This window comes from Lycium ferocissimum, chromosome 1 (assembly GCF_029784015.1).
Source record: "Lycium ferocissimum isolate CSIRO_LF1 chromosome 1, AGI_CSIRO_Lferr_CH_V1, whole genome shotgun sequence".
NCBI classification, from domain to species: Eukaryota; Viridiplantae; Streptophyta; class Magnoliopsida; order Solanales; family Solanaceae; genus Lycium; species Lycium ferocissimum.
In genome coordinates, this window is record NC_081342.1 from 25,116,883 (window position 1) to 25,132,573 (window position 15,691).

The window sequence follows — 15,691 nt, forward strand, 5'->3', positions numbered from 1 at the left end:
CCCAACTCACTATATCCTCCTCCATCCCATTTGGCCACCATCTCCCCTTGTAACCAGCCCCATTTGCCTTGTCTCCTTCCCAGCTTACCAACCAGCGCCATTCCTGGTTCCTCTTTCTGGCTAGCAACTCCTTCCCTTCCCTACTCAATGCCATAAACTTCCCTCATTTTCCAGTTGCCATTCCCCTCCAGCCCCCTTGTCATTCTCCACTGCGACCCCCTTCACTTATTCCTCCCTGTTCTCCCTAGCCCACTCTAATTCCCCTTCCCTCTTTCCTGCTCATATTTTGTCCTCTGCATACCCAGTCACGGTAACTCCGTCCTTCTTGCCTCAACCTAATACATGTACTCATATTTCATTATCCGATTTTCCTGTTCCTTTTTATTTTCAAATTTTCCGCAACAGTACATGAGCTGGTTTGTTAAATTAGCATCAAATTTAACACTGTTAGCTTGTTTGGTTGTTCCATGACGGAGGGGAGTTAATTTTTTTTTTTCCAAGTTAGAGAGGAGGTAGAAAATTAGATATTTTTTTTAATCGGAGGGGAGACACATTAGTTTGAATAACCTAGGGGAGAGGTCTAAGTGATTTGCCGAAGATTTATCGAAAGTAAGCAACTTGTCTAGTTTGTAAGAAGTCCTCTTGCTTCAGTTAGAAGCTAATTTTGGTTCATTTAGCTCCTAAAAAACATAAAATATGAGCGTTATGTGATTCGAAGAGATTGTAATATGTCTAGATCATAGACCGGCATAGAAAATAAAGAGATCTCTTTATTTGCTAAATCTCTTGAAGAAAGAAAAAATTCCACTTTGTAGTTTTTATAGATAGCTGAATTGATTTATTAAAAGCTTAAATACCAAACACTGGAAATTTTTGGTACCGTCTTGGTCCATCATCAATGAAATAATTTTTTATTTTAAAACCGTCCTACTAATGTATGTAAATGCTCATTTTTTACAATATATAAGAGAAGAGAATATATAAAGTCTCCCCTGAACTAGTACTTAAATTTCAAAAAGACACTTAAACTTTGCAAGGGTCCTATCACCCCCTGGAACAACTCCGAACTTATATCATTATGCCCTTTTTAACCACCTGGCATGGTGAGTGTATATCACTCTCCTAAAGAGCGTGAGGAATAAAAAAGATGATTTTTTTGAGAAATCTTTCAATTAAATGTATTTCTTTTTCTTTTCCCCTTTTGTTTTACTTTTTCACCTTTTTCTCTTTTATTTTTCCCTTCTTCTTCATCACTAGGCTGATGTTTGATTTTCCGGAGGAGAAGATGAAAAAGTAATTAAAACGCAAGAAAACAAAGAAGGCCGATTTGAAGATCATTGAACCACTATAAATCTACTATGAGATCAGTTTCACAATTCTTGTGTGGATATGGAATCAACACTATATCTGAAATCTCCATTTCATTCTCACTAAATTTTGTAAAGTATTCTTATTTTCAACAAGTTTATGCTATATGTATATGTTGGTGTGTATTTTTTTTAAATGAGGGATTAGCAGCAACGATATGGTGGTCTCTAATGGAGTTCTTACTGATGAAAAGTGGGAGAAAGCAATGATTTTGATTGTGAAGCTTTTAGGTAAAGTTGTGACTGCTAATTTCGAAAATGGAGTTAAGCTCTTTTTTTTCTAGATTTTTGCTGGGTATTGATGAAGGATGAACTTTAATGGAGTTAGGAATTTTTTTTCTTCTGATTTCTGGGTTTTTGTCCTTTGTTTTAGGTGGAGATGGGGGTGTTGTTTTATACAGTAAATGGAAGGAGGAGCAAACTGTCAGCCTCTATTTTTCCGATGGAGAGGGAGATGGTCACTAATTTCCATTTCTGAAGCTATGTTCCACCATTTTTGATTTGGTGAAGAAGGTTAAGGGATAGGGGAGAAGGAGGTGGGGACAGGCGTGGGGGTCCTTCTCTTTTTAATTTATAAAAAATAGTCATTTTTCGTCTACATTCTTTCTTCAAACTGGGATTGATTGAGAAAGGAGGTAATAGTATTAGTTCGGAGTTGTTCAGGGGGATAATAGGACCCCCCGCAAAGTTTAAGTGTCTTTTTGAAATTTAGGTGCTAGTTTAGGGGGACTTTATGTGTTTTCTCTATGAAAGAATAAGTAGATTGTAGCTTTTTGAGCATGAAGTGGGTCTTGTCCGTTTTCTGTTCAAAGATGCCGTTGATCATACTATGGACATATATACTGTTCGTGACTTCACAATACTTCTTTTTGCTCCTTTCTAGAATTTTCTTGCGGTGGAGAATGTGAGCATAACAAGCTAGAATTCCACCATGGACAACCATATGCTACAGGAGCCTGTTTCCCCCTTCCCTTCTCGTTCATTTTCTTTGTGCTTCTCTGCTCTTCTTTTTGCCCATTTTTGGTTCTTTTCTTTGAGGAGGAGAACCTGTTAGAGGATCTCACAAAAAGAATCAGATCTTTTCTCTTTATTAAAAGAATCATAAAGAAATCAGCCTTCCTTTGTTCCTTTAAGCATTCCTTGTTTACAAATGTGTCCTTAAAATTTTTATCTGAGAAGGTTGAAATGCCAATCTCTTTGTTACTAATCATTTTGCTAATAGTGTACTTCCTTACATTGTTGTAACCACAGTTTCCGCAGCATAACTGCTTTGAAGATTTATATTCAGAGTAGTCTAGATTCACTGGAAAGTTCGAGGGAATCTTTACTTGTTAAGCTTTTGGAAATTGACCAGACAATGGGCAATCCTAGGAAGGAGGATATTGCCCGTGTTAGATACTGTCCAAAATGCTATGCTGATGCTGAAGGGGTATTATGTGTTCACTGTGAACTAAATGACTTGTTCCAGGTCTGATTTTCTAGTTTCTTCTTCTTTCTTTTTTTGACGACTGAAGTTATCCCATAAGGTATCTAAATATTGGGATGCGTACTCTATTCTGAGATTTTCCTCCCATTACCTCTTTCCGGGTTAATGTGGTGTAGTAATGTTATGCGGTTGTTGTACTTTCTCCAGGTTTATGAAGCCAGACTTTTTCGTCTTAACAAAGGGAAGAGTGGAGAGATGATTACATCTGCTGAGGAGGCTGTAGATCTGCAGAAAAAGAAGTCTGCACTGAATCGTTTCTATACAACTTTAGCCCGAACAGACATGAATTCAGGTTCAGCTACCACCGAATATGAAGATTTTGGAAAGAAGAGGGACTTAGAGAACATTATGGTGCGTAATGATTATATCTTGCTTATTCGGAAAAAAATGATTGTTTTCACTTCGTTAACGGAGCTGCAGCCTTTGTGCTTTTCACTGTGTCAGTCTAGTCCTTAGACTGCCAAAGAACTGGAAGAAGTTAGAAGTTCTTTTCAATTTTGTCAGATTCTGGTGTTCATAGGAGTATAGGATTGCTTGAGCCAATGACTGGAAGAAGCTACTGTTATATCCAATTATTAAATGTGGTTATAAGTGCTCTAATGAAGGCAACCGGCTCTGATTATTTGCTGCTGTTAATTCCCCTTTCGCTTTCTCTGTCAGACTGCTGTTAACGGTGCTAAGCCTGAATGGTTTTTTCTTTTTTTTTTTTTTTTTTTTTTTAAAATCTTTTATGGCTTTCCTGAACCTTTCCCATCCAACATACATCAAGTTCACGTATTTGATGAAGATACATGCGGCGACAGAGCTGCAAGAAAACATAGTTAATCTTATGACGTCAAATTAAATGTGTCTCATCTTCTACAGAGTCTGAACTTACATTTGCAAATTGTGTTTCCCAATATCACATATACTAGAAAACTTGTGTATCTTTTGATTGGAAATTTCAGATTTGAGCGTAAGTTAGGTATTATCTCTCTATCTTTGGTTGTCTAATTACTGTCATCGGTCAGGATAAGACCTGCATAATTTAAGCTTTGATGTATGCAGTCGTTAATGATTGTGCATTTAGTAGGTGTCCAAAGCTCCATCTGATTTGGAAGTAGTGTTGGGCCTTATCAAGAGCAACTCCAGGGGCCTGTTAGATGCTGAAGGTGTATCGGCAGCCAGAAAGCAGCTGCAGCTTCTTGAGGTATCTCTGAATAAAAGCCTTGTCAGTAGTTGAAATTTTTATCTGCTTTGCCTTCACAGATCTTTCCCATTCTTAAAAGAAGGGAGGTTTTCTATTTATGTGCACCTCTCGCCCAGTGGGAAGTAATGAGGCTGGTCTCTCCCCCCCCCCCCTCCCCCCTCCCCCCTGAATGATAATGGTCTATTAAAGTCTGTTCAAGACAGCCCTCACGACCAGCATCTTGACGACATGAATACATGTGTATCTTTATGTAAGGTAGTTCATTCTATAGTTCTTTGTAGGGTATGCGAAAGGAGTATGCGCAAGCAAGAATCCTGGCAACAGCTCAAGCGCATGTTTTACGTGCTCATGATGAGATTATGATGGCAACTTCTCGACTACGCTTAAAAGAAGATGAGAATGACAAATCTATTGATGCCTTGGATCTGGGGGAATTAGATGCAGCCAGTGCTGAATGGTCTAGCGAAAAGTTTTTCTTTTTATCTTCTTTATCAAGAATAAAGGGGCAGCTTCGCTACTTGAAGGTAAAAACAGAAGGTTCAAAGTTTTCCAGTATTATGAAATTCAGTAGTATCTGGATGTGAATTTATATTCGCTTCAGTAATAGACATTACTAGAACTCGACATTTTGCAATAAACCAATATGGTCTATGAACAAATCCTGGTCAGTTTGTTGTCTACCTTAGTTGTATATTGAAACACGTCCATAGAGATAATATTTACATCATTTCTTATGCAATAAGTCCAAGAAGTAATTAAGAAATTATCCGAAATACGACCTGGAACCATAGTTTGCAGGAGTTGCGAAACTAAGTCTTAAGACTATGGGTCATATGTTAGTAAGGTGACAAGTCTAGCTTCATTTCTCTTAATTCCAAAGAATATGTTTGATGCTCCTGATGTTGGCATGGTTTTCTGTTCATATATGGTCCTGAGATGCAAGCCTGAAAAAGAAAAGGTGAAAAACACTTTGAGTCTATGTTTGTGCTTGTATTTCCTTTGGCTTGTGGAACAGGTTTTTTTAATTCTTCTTTTTCCCCCTATTTTCGCTTTTTAAATTTTAGAGGTGGGTACATCCATTTTCCATAATTACTTGCTCTTTTCTCAGAAGTACAAAGAGAAAGCCAACTTATTGGTGAAATTTGGATGTCTAGTTGTTTGACACCAGAATCATATAAAGCGGCGTTGCCTATTTATGTTTTTAAGTTTACAAGCAACTTCTTATTATCTGTGTTAGCATTTTTCGAACTTAGTTTGAGTGTTCACATTCCTATGGGATGTTCTCTTTCACAGGGTTTGGTACAATCCAAACAAATTAACCATCTTGCAAGTAGTGAAAATTCGACTATAGCTGAAGCCAAAATTGTCTCAGCGGCTCATGCAGAAGAAGAAAAAGAATACCAAGCTACTATTGAGGAAGATACATGCCCTGTTTGTCAAGAGAAGCTCAATAATCAACAGATGGTGTTCCAATGTGGGCATGTCATCTGTTGTAAATGTAAGTTTCTCGTGACCTTGTATCCCCCTTTCTGCTTCAAGTCATTGTAATTCTGAATGTACTATTTATATTACCTCTTGGTTTTAGAAATGCTATAAGCTGGCAAGCTGTGGGTTGTAACTGCATGCACTTTATATAAGGATTCTAGAAACTGAACGTTCTCCTTGCTAAAATGTACATATAATGCAAGGACTCGACCAAATAGTGTACGCCCAGAAAATGAGCTTTCAGTTATTCTAATATAGGATCATTCTCATTTTACTAAGCTTAATGCATGTACAGGACTACTTTCTTTTTCTTCCTTTTCCTTCTTTATTGATAGGTTATTCTTCCACCTGAGTCAATGACAAGTTGATAAATAAGATAATCCCTCTTTGAGCAAAGGAGTGTATTTTGTAAATTAGACATGTTTCTGAATATTCTGGTGTGAGATAAGTGCATATCCTGGGGTTGATATTACTTTAGAGCTGTTATTTCCACTTTGAAAGTATGGAAGCAGTTCTTTGTTGCTACACTGTTAATATACATAACAACTAGTACGTTTCAATATAAAGGTAGTTTAGATCAGCTATATGAATCCTCTATGTCCATGCCTATCTCTACAATGGCATACAAATCTAGGAACAAACTGTAAACTCTTCTGGCAAACACCAGATTAATATGAGTATACCAACATGACTGTACTTCAGCCCCAATTACTTAGTGTCGTCTGTATAGATATTTTCTTCCATTGGGGTTTCTTCTTCGTTAAGTCTGCATGGATTCTAAGAGGTTGTAGGTAACAGTTATCCAAAGCAGTCTCAGAACGGTTTTTCAGCCACCCAAGTCTCGTCTGAGTTTATTAGAATCCATATTGGTCAAGTTGGAACATTAATCAACCTAAGGATTAAGAAGCTAGTACGCATATGAGGAGCTAGACTCCCCAGTTTGCATAAGATTGACTTGAGTTCTGTGGTAGTCGCTATTAATTAACAGTACACACGAAAGGTCAACTATCACAAACAGAAAGGGCCGCTGGAAGGGAACTTTCTCCAGTACGTGCTAGTGAACTGAAGCTAATGCCCGCCACCCTGACTTTGGAGGAGAGGAACTAACAATATTAAATGAATGAGTTCATTTCTCATAAAAATTGTGGTATCATGTGAGATATAAGAGGAGATTGGGAGGACGCATGGAGTGTCTTATGCTTGAGAATATTGATACTTTATACAGCACACAAATCTGGATGAATTAGAAACATCTCCTTTCCATTTCTATTTACCTAGTTCATATTTTTGTTTCGTTCCTTATTCAACAGTACCAGGAAGAAGACGAATAAGTGTATTAAGCTTTTTTCTTTTTGGTGTAACCAGATCTACCCAGAGGATACTATATCTATCCTAGACTCATTAGGTTCCTGTTAGAACTGTAGACTGGTTTACTCTCTTCTGCTCACTTGTAAATATGGTTTCAGTACAACCCATGTACTGTTTTGTGTTTAATACATACAACATGTTACCTTCTCAAAAAAAAAAAAAAAAAAAGACGAATAAGTATTACCTCTGTTGAAGGAAGAAGCCCCTCCCGTGCCTTATGTATTCTTCATGGTCTTTGGGTCTCATCTGAACGGCTCGCTGCCTACTTAGTTACATTTTTTGTTTTGATTCCAGTGTAGAGCTAGAAATCCTGACCATTTACATGCTTTGGATGTGGGACGCTATCACAAGTATACGTCTATTTACACATGTGGCTATATCTAATCCACTATCTAATTTTACAGCTGATATGCCCATCTTATCTGCACATTTCTTGTACTTCACATTCGTGTCAAGAATTTTATTCCTAATATCTGTTATTCTCTGTGTGCTTTTTTGTTTTTATTTTGAGTGCCCCTAAAATTGTGGGGTTTCTGGGTTGCAGGAAAAGAAAGAAGGATAACCTTCATTTCTCTATGTACAACGTTTGAGTTAACCACAGCTTGGGCAAACTAATTTTTTGTGGGGTCATAAAAAGTTATGCATGTAGCTTTAACTTGAATAAGCGCTCTGAATATTTGTCTATTATGTGAGGAATGCTAAAGGTGATACTATGCTCTAACTTTGATCGTTGTCATTGCAGGTTTGTTTGCAATGACTGAAAAGAGATTAGCCCTTCAAGGGAAGCCTCACGTTAACTGGTTAATGTGCCCAACTTGTAGACAGCATACTGACTGCAGAAATATTGCTTATGCTGTTGACCGACAGAATAAGTCATATCCATCTTCTTCTATAGTCTCTGAGAATTCTGAAGCTTCTACAAATGTCCAAGGTTCATATAGTACAAAGGTATTCCTTACTTTTGTACTTAAGATTTGAATTCAATCATTTATCATTGAATTATACTTTCCTAGCAACTTCCTGTGTAGCTAACTTATAGCTTGTTTGGTAAAGCTTCTTGGAGGCTAAAAACACCCTTTTTGGAAAAAACACTCATTTTTAGATTTAAGGTGTTTTTCCAACAAAAAATGTGCTTTTGAGCAGCAACAGAAGCAATTTTTAGATTTAAGGTGTTTGTCCAACAAAAAATGTGCTTTTGAGCAGCAACAGAAGCAGTTTTCAGCTGTTGAGAAGAAGCTACAAATTTCTGCTTTTTCCAAGAAGCAGAAATTTAATTTTCAAGAAAAAAATATCCTATGCTAAATTTACATTTATCAATCTACCCCTTATTAATATAATACATATATCTTTCAATTAAATACACACTCTTTTTTCTTTTTTTCTTTTTTCTTTATTTCTACCGTGTCTTTTTCCTTTTTCCCATATCTCTCTTCCCCTCTTCCTCTTTGGAATAGTCCGTCAACTTTAAATACAAGTTTTCTATCTTTTGTCTACCGTCTCTTTCCTCAACATCATCGCCATAAAAGATACGAGTTAATAATTTTCTCATAACTTAGAAGTTTTTCATGATAAATATTTTAAATAATTTCTCTGTTTAAATAATCCAAATTGTAAAACGTGCCTAAATATTTGTCTTTTTTGTAATTTAACACTCAAAAACACTATTTGAAATGATTGGACAATACAATCTGCTTTTCAAGTACTGGGACAAAAAACACTTCTCAAACGAATTGGCCAAACACAAATTGCTTCTCCAAAAGCACTTTTCTAAAAAGTTATTCTGACAGAAGTGCTTCTCAAAATAAGAAGTTTTTGGCAGCTTGGCGAAACAGGTTCTTAGTCTGAATACGCCACAATCTCAAGCTTCTTGAGGTCGGTTGTATGAATCTTCAAGATCATAAATGTGTTGTTTAGGTATATAATTTTTCAATACACGTACTTAAGGATTATCTACCACTAGGTGTTCTCTAATATACTCCAATGGCTGTTTCGCTGATATATTAAGGGTGTCATAGTAAGCACTAGTCATTTAGTTGGTATCACTTATATGGATTTTTAACTTCCATTGGGTTCTATCTGTCAATAGATCTGCCTGGGTTCTGAGATATCCTCAATTTTTTGTGATAAATTCTTTCCATCGTGATTTTAGGTCTTCCTTTCCATTTTTAACACTCTCAAGGATCACGTTTTCATGTCTAAAAGTGCATCTGGAGGTCTATGTAACACATGACTAAGCCATCTCAAGCGACATTTTCTCATTCTATCCTCTAAATCCATTACTTGCACCGTCTGATATATGTGATCATTTCTGATCTTATCTATATCTTGTATGACCGCACGTCCATCTTAACATTCGCATATCTGAGACACTGATTTTGCGAATATGTGGGGCTTTATAGGCCCAACATTCCTCCCATACATCATTGTGGGCCTTAAAGTCGATCTATAGAACTTGCTTTCTTTTTGGTAGATATCTTCCTATCACATAACACTCTCGTGGCACTTCTCCATTTCAACTACTTTACTTTAATCCTATGCGTAACATCTTCACCAATCATTCCATTTTCCTTGGACATTGAGCCTAGATATCTAAATTATTTACATTTAAGCACCTCAATTCCGTCTAATATTTCACCTCAACTTCACTCCTATCTCGCTAACAAAACTTGCAATGCATCTATTCTGTCTTACTCCTACTTATCCTAAATTCAGTACTTTCTAAAGTGCTTCTTCATGGTTCCAACTTTTGATTGACACCCTCACTAGCTTCATCGATTAACTCAGATTAACTCATATTGTCTGCATAGAGCCTGTGCGATGGTATCTTATCTTGGTATACTGTTGTTTAGCTCATCCATAACAAGGGTAAATAGGTGCGGGCTTAGTCTGAATATTGCATAAATCAATAGTAGAATATTCAAATAAATTATTTTATTAAATTTGATAAATAAATAATAAAGATAATGATTTGAAATGGGAAGACTGAAGAACGGAAGTTGTGAAAATTTCAAATCAAATAATATAGAATAATATAATCTATATCAGATTAGCTTGTTGGACGTGAAGTTCTTCCATTTAAGTTTATATCTATCACCTTGGAACAAAGAAGTACTTGCTAGACGGAGTCAACTTTCAAATGAAATACTAATATAGAATAACATAATCTGTATCAAATAATAAAGATAATATAATCTATATCAGATTGGCTTGTTGGAGGAGAAGTTCTTCCATTTAGATTGTATCAATTACCTTGCAACAAAAAGAAGTACTTGCTAGATAGAGGCAACTTCCAAATTAAATAATAAATCTATATCAGATCAGATTATTTGAGGAGAAGCGTTTCCATTTAAGTTGTAAGCACCTTGAAACAAAAGGAAGTACTTGCTAGACAGAGAGTCAACTAACGTGTTATATGTCGTCGAATCATTGCATATTGTCGCAGTTTTGATTAATTTTTACTTTTAATACATAATTGCTTAATGTAACTGCAAATTGATGACTTGAACTGAGTATGGAACTGCGTAATTCGTTTTAGGACAGCAGGAATTTGTGGATGTAAGAACAAAAATTCTAGTGCATTTTCAATTAATTGATGAATGTTGTATTCTAGATTGAAGCTGTTACCAGGAGAATTTTATGGATCACTTCCACAGATCCAGAAGCTAAGGTTCTTGTCTTTAGCAGTTGGAATGATGTGCTTGATGTATTAGAGCATGCGTTTGCAGCTAACAACATAACTTTTGTGCGGATGAAAGGAGGAAGGTAATAATTGGCTTGTAGTTAACCTTTTTTGGTTCTTTCTAAGTTCAAAAATAGCTTTTTTCCTAGGAACAAACGGGAACACTTATTCATGATTTTAGCAACCATGTGACTGAATTCTATATTCTTGCATTATGCCTAAAGTCTCCATCTAAAGAAAATGGAATGCTTATGATAATAATACGGATCTTTGAGGATGCCTATCTAGCTCTGAAACCTAAAGTGGCTAATCACTATCATACCTTGCATAAATAAATTTCAATACAAAGAGGTCTCTGTATCTTGTGGAAAACCCCTTCAGGTTGTATCCTGATCTTTACGGTCCTATATACGTCAAGCATATAGCTGATTATTAGAGAAATATGTCACATGTCAATTGTATAAGGGTTCCAAAAACGTTTATAATGGTCTTATGCTAATCAACAATTGTTTAGAGTCTGGGTTGGAAGTTTGGATTCTTTCATATGGTATACAAGCCAAACTTTAGTAAGTCTTATCTTTTTAAGTGAAAGTCCTCTCTTGCGCTATTTCTACATATTCTATCTCTTTAGGCTTCTATCTCTCAATTTAGCCCATCGAACCATTAACTCTGCTTTATGTCTTGCTATTCTACTTCTTCATCCTCCTATATGTTAGCGAGCTCCATTATTTACACTATTGCTTGTCAATGGCATAGTTTGAATCAGCTCTCTTGTTATATCTTACTTATGATGTTACTGTGAATTTAAGCAGTGTCGGGCTTCGTACTGAAGCTAATAGTTGGAATGAAGTCACCGCATTCATAGTTCATTCCTAAAATCCGTGAAGGAAGCAGATCTTGATTTTTTGGTTAAACATTTCATGTTGCATGTCGTAGAGTGTGCTATGACACATTAGTTTCAAGTTTTAAACTAAAGTACTGCATTCACAGGAAATCACACGTTGCCATTAGCCAATTCAGAGGCCACGGCAGCAATGTCAAAGAAACTGGCAAGAGACATGTGGGCCAACCAGAAACTAGATCCATTCAAGTGTTGTTGCTCCTGATCCAGCATGGAGCCAATGGTCTCAATCTTCTGGAAGCCCAGCATGTTATACTTGTTGAACCGCTGCTGAATCCTGCAGCAGAGGCACAAGCCATTGGCAGAGTGCATCGAATTGGGCAAGCACATAAGACTCTTGTTCACCGTTTTATAGTATGTCTCTCTATCCAAACTTCATTATTAATTATTGAAATTGGCAGTCCGAACCTAACTCTGTGTGGTAACACTGTTATATCTAAAATTTGTGGTATGATGAACCAAAACTTGTAATATTGTTTTCTAACTATATTCTGAGCTGTCTGTCATTGAATCTCCTATAATTAGCAACATAAACCTTGAAAAACTAGGTCATTACTAGCATTATTGGATATCTACCCAGTCCTTGAAGCTGTTTGAGCATGAGCCACAACTAACCCTATTGTGTGGGGTTTTTCCTCTCTTTTTTTGTGGGGGGTTTGGGGTCGGGGGGAGGGAACGTTATCATGGTAAAAAAATGTTGCTGCTCCATTTATGTGGAAAAAGTTGTGAAACCGAGAACTGCTGAAGTTACTGTGGGTGGAGACCTATTTCAGTCTTTTGATATGAATTTAAAGCTTATGTGTTGGCGAGATGACATAGTATCAATGTTTGTGCTAAGGATGCTTCCAGGGGTTCTTGTATTCTTGCAACTCCCTTCCCCATTGTTCATTTATTTGGATTACACCAATTGTTGCTACATATTATCCTGCACTGGGGTGATTCATTAGGATCTCTTTCTTCTTGTTATCTTTTTTATAATAGGTGAAAGACACAGTTGAGGAGAGCATATATAAGCTGAACAAGAGCAGGAATACTGGTTCATTTGTTAGTGGCAACCGAAAGAATCAAGATCAGCCCGTTTTGACGCTAAGAGATGTTGAATGCTTATTCAGGGTGGCACCTTCCACTGATGAAAAGGCAACTGGGAGCTTGACGCATTTTCCACCTTCTGTTGCTGCTGCTATAGCTGCTGAGAGGAGGCTTAGGGAACAATCATCTTGTCAAGAGCCACCGGAAAACTGTTGAATAAACAATTTTTTGCTGTTGAAGGAACAACTAGGATCTCATTCCCATGGCATGATCCTATTTCATTCTTTTTTTATTTCACCTTTATTTCATGCAGAGGACCTGAATGAAGGATTCGTCGATTTATCATGCTATCCGCAGAAGCAGTGGAATGTCCATGAGAGAGGAGATTGTTGCTGCGAGCAAATTTCCAGTAGCAGCTCGCTTTATTCATAGTTATCTTGTCAGGGTGCATGCAGCCTTTTGTCGTGGGTTCATCTGAATCTAGTATTTTCGACGTGGAGCATAGATATATGTGAAAATTCCCTAAAATTTCAACAAATGCTATAACCTGAATCCATAAGTTCAAAAGTACAATGAGTTTAGTTTTAAAATTTAAAGGTCGAACTCATCAAGTTTATATTGGACCCGCCTCTGTATGTTGTATATAACAGTTGCTGTGATTCTTTTGTACATTGGTGTAGAAACAAGGTATAAAGGTTGTTAGATTTGTTGTATACTTGTATATTTCTCTGCCAAGTGCTAACCATTGCTTAATGGATCCACAAGTCTATAGGGCACTGTTCTTTTCGTGCCGAATTCTTTTTTTCTCTCCGTAGTCCAAATGCGATGGCGAAGCCTCTCACATTTATGTTTTGTTTTCTCTTGTTTAACCATTTCTTTCCTGGACCTGTGAGAACTAAGGGGAGTTGGAAATGTGTACATCCTCAATCTTGAGAACAATGACGGCTTTTGGTGTACAAGAGAAGCAATACATCTAATATTACTTTTAGTATGTATCCGAGTGTGGATAGTTGTTTATAGTTATTAGAAATTTGTTTGAATCAGAGTCAAATAAATAACGGCAAAGGGTCAAATATACCCCTCCTCTGTTAAAGTTGTTCAAGGTGGACATTCAATCCTACGTGGTACCGACATTTGATGAGGTGGATGCCACATGACATGACACCTCAGCACCCTTAGTCCATTTTACCTCTCCCTTTTATTTGTTCTTCCACCCCTATAATTTCCTTTCCTTACATAATCGTGAACAAAACCGAACTTCAAGTAAAATTGTAATTGGGATAAGCTACAAGGGAGTTGAAGGGAATACTGAAATCAAGAAATGACTTGTCTTTGTTTTTAAAAGTGTCTGGTCTTGTATTGTGTCTCCGCTTAGTAAAAATTTAAAAAACTAATTTTAATTTGAAAAAAATTTGTTGGAAACTTTTTTTATTGTGTACTTCTTCCGGTTCAAAATAAGTGTCCACTTAATTTTTCTCACACCACTTAAGGAAACACCAACTCATAGCAAAAAAAATACTTCCTCTGTTTACTGTTACTTTTCCACTATAGTGGAAAAAAATCACTTTTACCTGTCCATTTTAGCATAAAGACAATTTTATTTTTTCTGTTTTACCTTAACATTACCTACTCATTCCTCAATCATTTCCCAAGTTCTATATACATCATTAATATGGATATTATGGTCAAATATGTACTTTATTTACTGTTTCTTAAGGGGCGTGCAAAGTCAATTGTCTACATGTAAAAGTGAACGGAGAGAGTAGGTATTTTGACTATCATTAATTGTAACACTCCGCAAATCCGGGTCAGGTGTGAATATGTTAAATGAGTATTACTATGACATTTATCCATATGAAGTCTCATCGGGATGATTTTGGGTGGAAATAGTTGTTTTGAAATCAAGAAGGATAGTGAGGTGCATAAGATTTGATAGAATCGGCTAAGTTTTCGATAGGTTTGTCTTTCATCCTGATTTCGTGAAAATCCGTTGGGAATTTGAGAAAACTTAAAACATGAAAGTTGTAGCTCTTTGAAATACCTTTTCAATGATATTGAGTGAAGCACAAATGGAGATCTGTACAAAGAGTTATGCGCATGTGCGCAAGCAGGGCCTAAAGCGAAGCCGGGAGCTTGCCGAGCGAAGCGGGTACTTCTTCCCAGGCATATAAAAGCGACCCTTAGACGATTTTATGTCATTTTAGACGTTCCAACTTCGTTCTAAAACCCTAAGCAACTGTTTTTCTCGTCTCCTCATCCTTCCACGTCAAGGTAAGATCGCTTTAACGATTCCTAAGTAATTCTAGCAGATTAGTAACATGATTCTTTAACCAAAACATAGGATTTCCAAGGTAAATCCTTCCCAAGAGCTCAAAAGCTAGGTTTTGATGTCCTTCGTCAGAAAAGTAGTTAAGTTCGTTATATTGGAGCGATCACATGTATGTAAGGCTAGCTCTCCATGTGTGGGAATGTTATTGATCTTTCCCACAACTCGTTTTTCATGATTACTACGAATTACATAGAAATAGAGACTATGCCCTAGTTCATGAAAAGCTTCAGAACTTCTATCCTTGAGAATATAGTTTCATAGTTGTTGATGATTATCATTCTGAATATTGTGAACTCGGTACGTAATCAGTCTGAGACTAGTGTTTGATATTCCATGAGCCTCAGAAATGAAAATCTAGAGTGCTTATGAATGGTTAATACTCTAAATTCTATAAACAATCTGTGATTACATGTCTCATGATAGTAATGCCCAATATCCTTGGTGGAACAATAATATGAAGGTTCCTCAACTTATGATACTTCATCAAAAAGGGTAGAAATATGATGAACCTATATGTTACACACTTGCGTTATGATTTACATGATGATGAAATATGATGACTATATGTTTATGAACTCATGACAAGATTCACGAAATTTTATAGAGTTTAAGAGACGTAATTGTATCAATTGATAAGCATGTCTAAATTCAAGAACGCCTACAATAACATGAAAAGTGATGTCTAAATATGCTTTTGTGATACATTGCTTTCTAGGTCCATGAGTCTCGGTTGATTATCACCTTTATATGTATACACAAGTAGCTATAGCAGATAGCACGTACATAGTTTGGTAGTGGATGATGCTACCCGCCATGTCATGAAGTATGGTGCATAATGATATGATACATAGCCTGGTT

At 36.5% G+C, this 15,691-nt stretch overlaps 1 protein-coding gene across 8 annotated transcripts in view; it reads left to right on the plus strand.

Annotated features, from left to right (window-relative positions):
• LOC132053054 (uncharacterized) overlaps window positions 1–13,217 on the plus strand; it is a 33,194-nt gene extending 19,977 nt beyond the window's left edge. For 3 of the 8 annotated variants that reach the window (XM_059444865.1, XM_059444874.1, XM_059444884.1), the window contains 9 exons: window positions 2,619–2,835; window positions 3,001–3,204; window positions 3,926–4,042; window positions 4,324–4,566; window positions 5,336–5,540; window positions 7,638–7,843; window positions 10,506–10,657; window positions 11,565–11,829; window positions 12,457–13,217. In XM_059444865.1, coding sequence (XP_059300848.1) covers window positions 2,619–2,835; window positions 3,001–3,204; window positions 3,926–4,042; window positions 4,324–4,566; window positions 5,336–5,540; window positions 7,638–7,843; window positions 10,506–10,657; window positions 11,565–11,829; window positions 12,457–12,720 — 1,873 coding nt within the window. In that variant the 3' untranslated portion in view covers window positions 12,721–13,217. Of the gene's footprint in view, window positions 1–2,618; window positions 2,836–3,000; window positions 3,205–3,925; window positions 4,043–4,323; window positions 4,567–5,335; window positions 5,541–7,189; window positions 7,247–7,406; window positions 7,615–7,637; window positions 7,844–10,505; window positions 10,658–11,564; window positions 11,830–12,456 lie in introns of those variants that run through there. The other 5 variants (XR_009414072.1, XR_009414073.1, XR_009414074.1 and 2 more) reach the window with 5 other exon arrangements.
• Window positions 13,218–15,691: the final 2,474 nt, after the last annotated feature.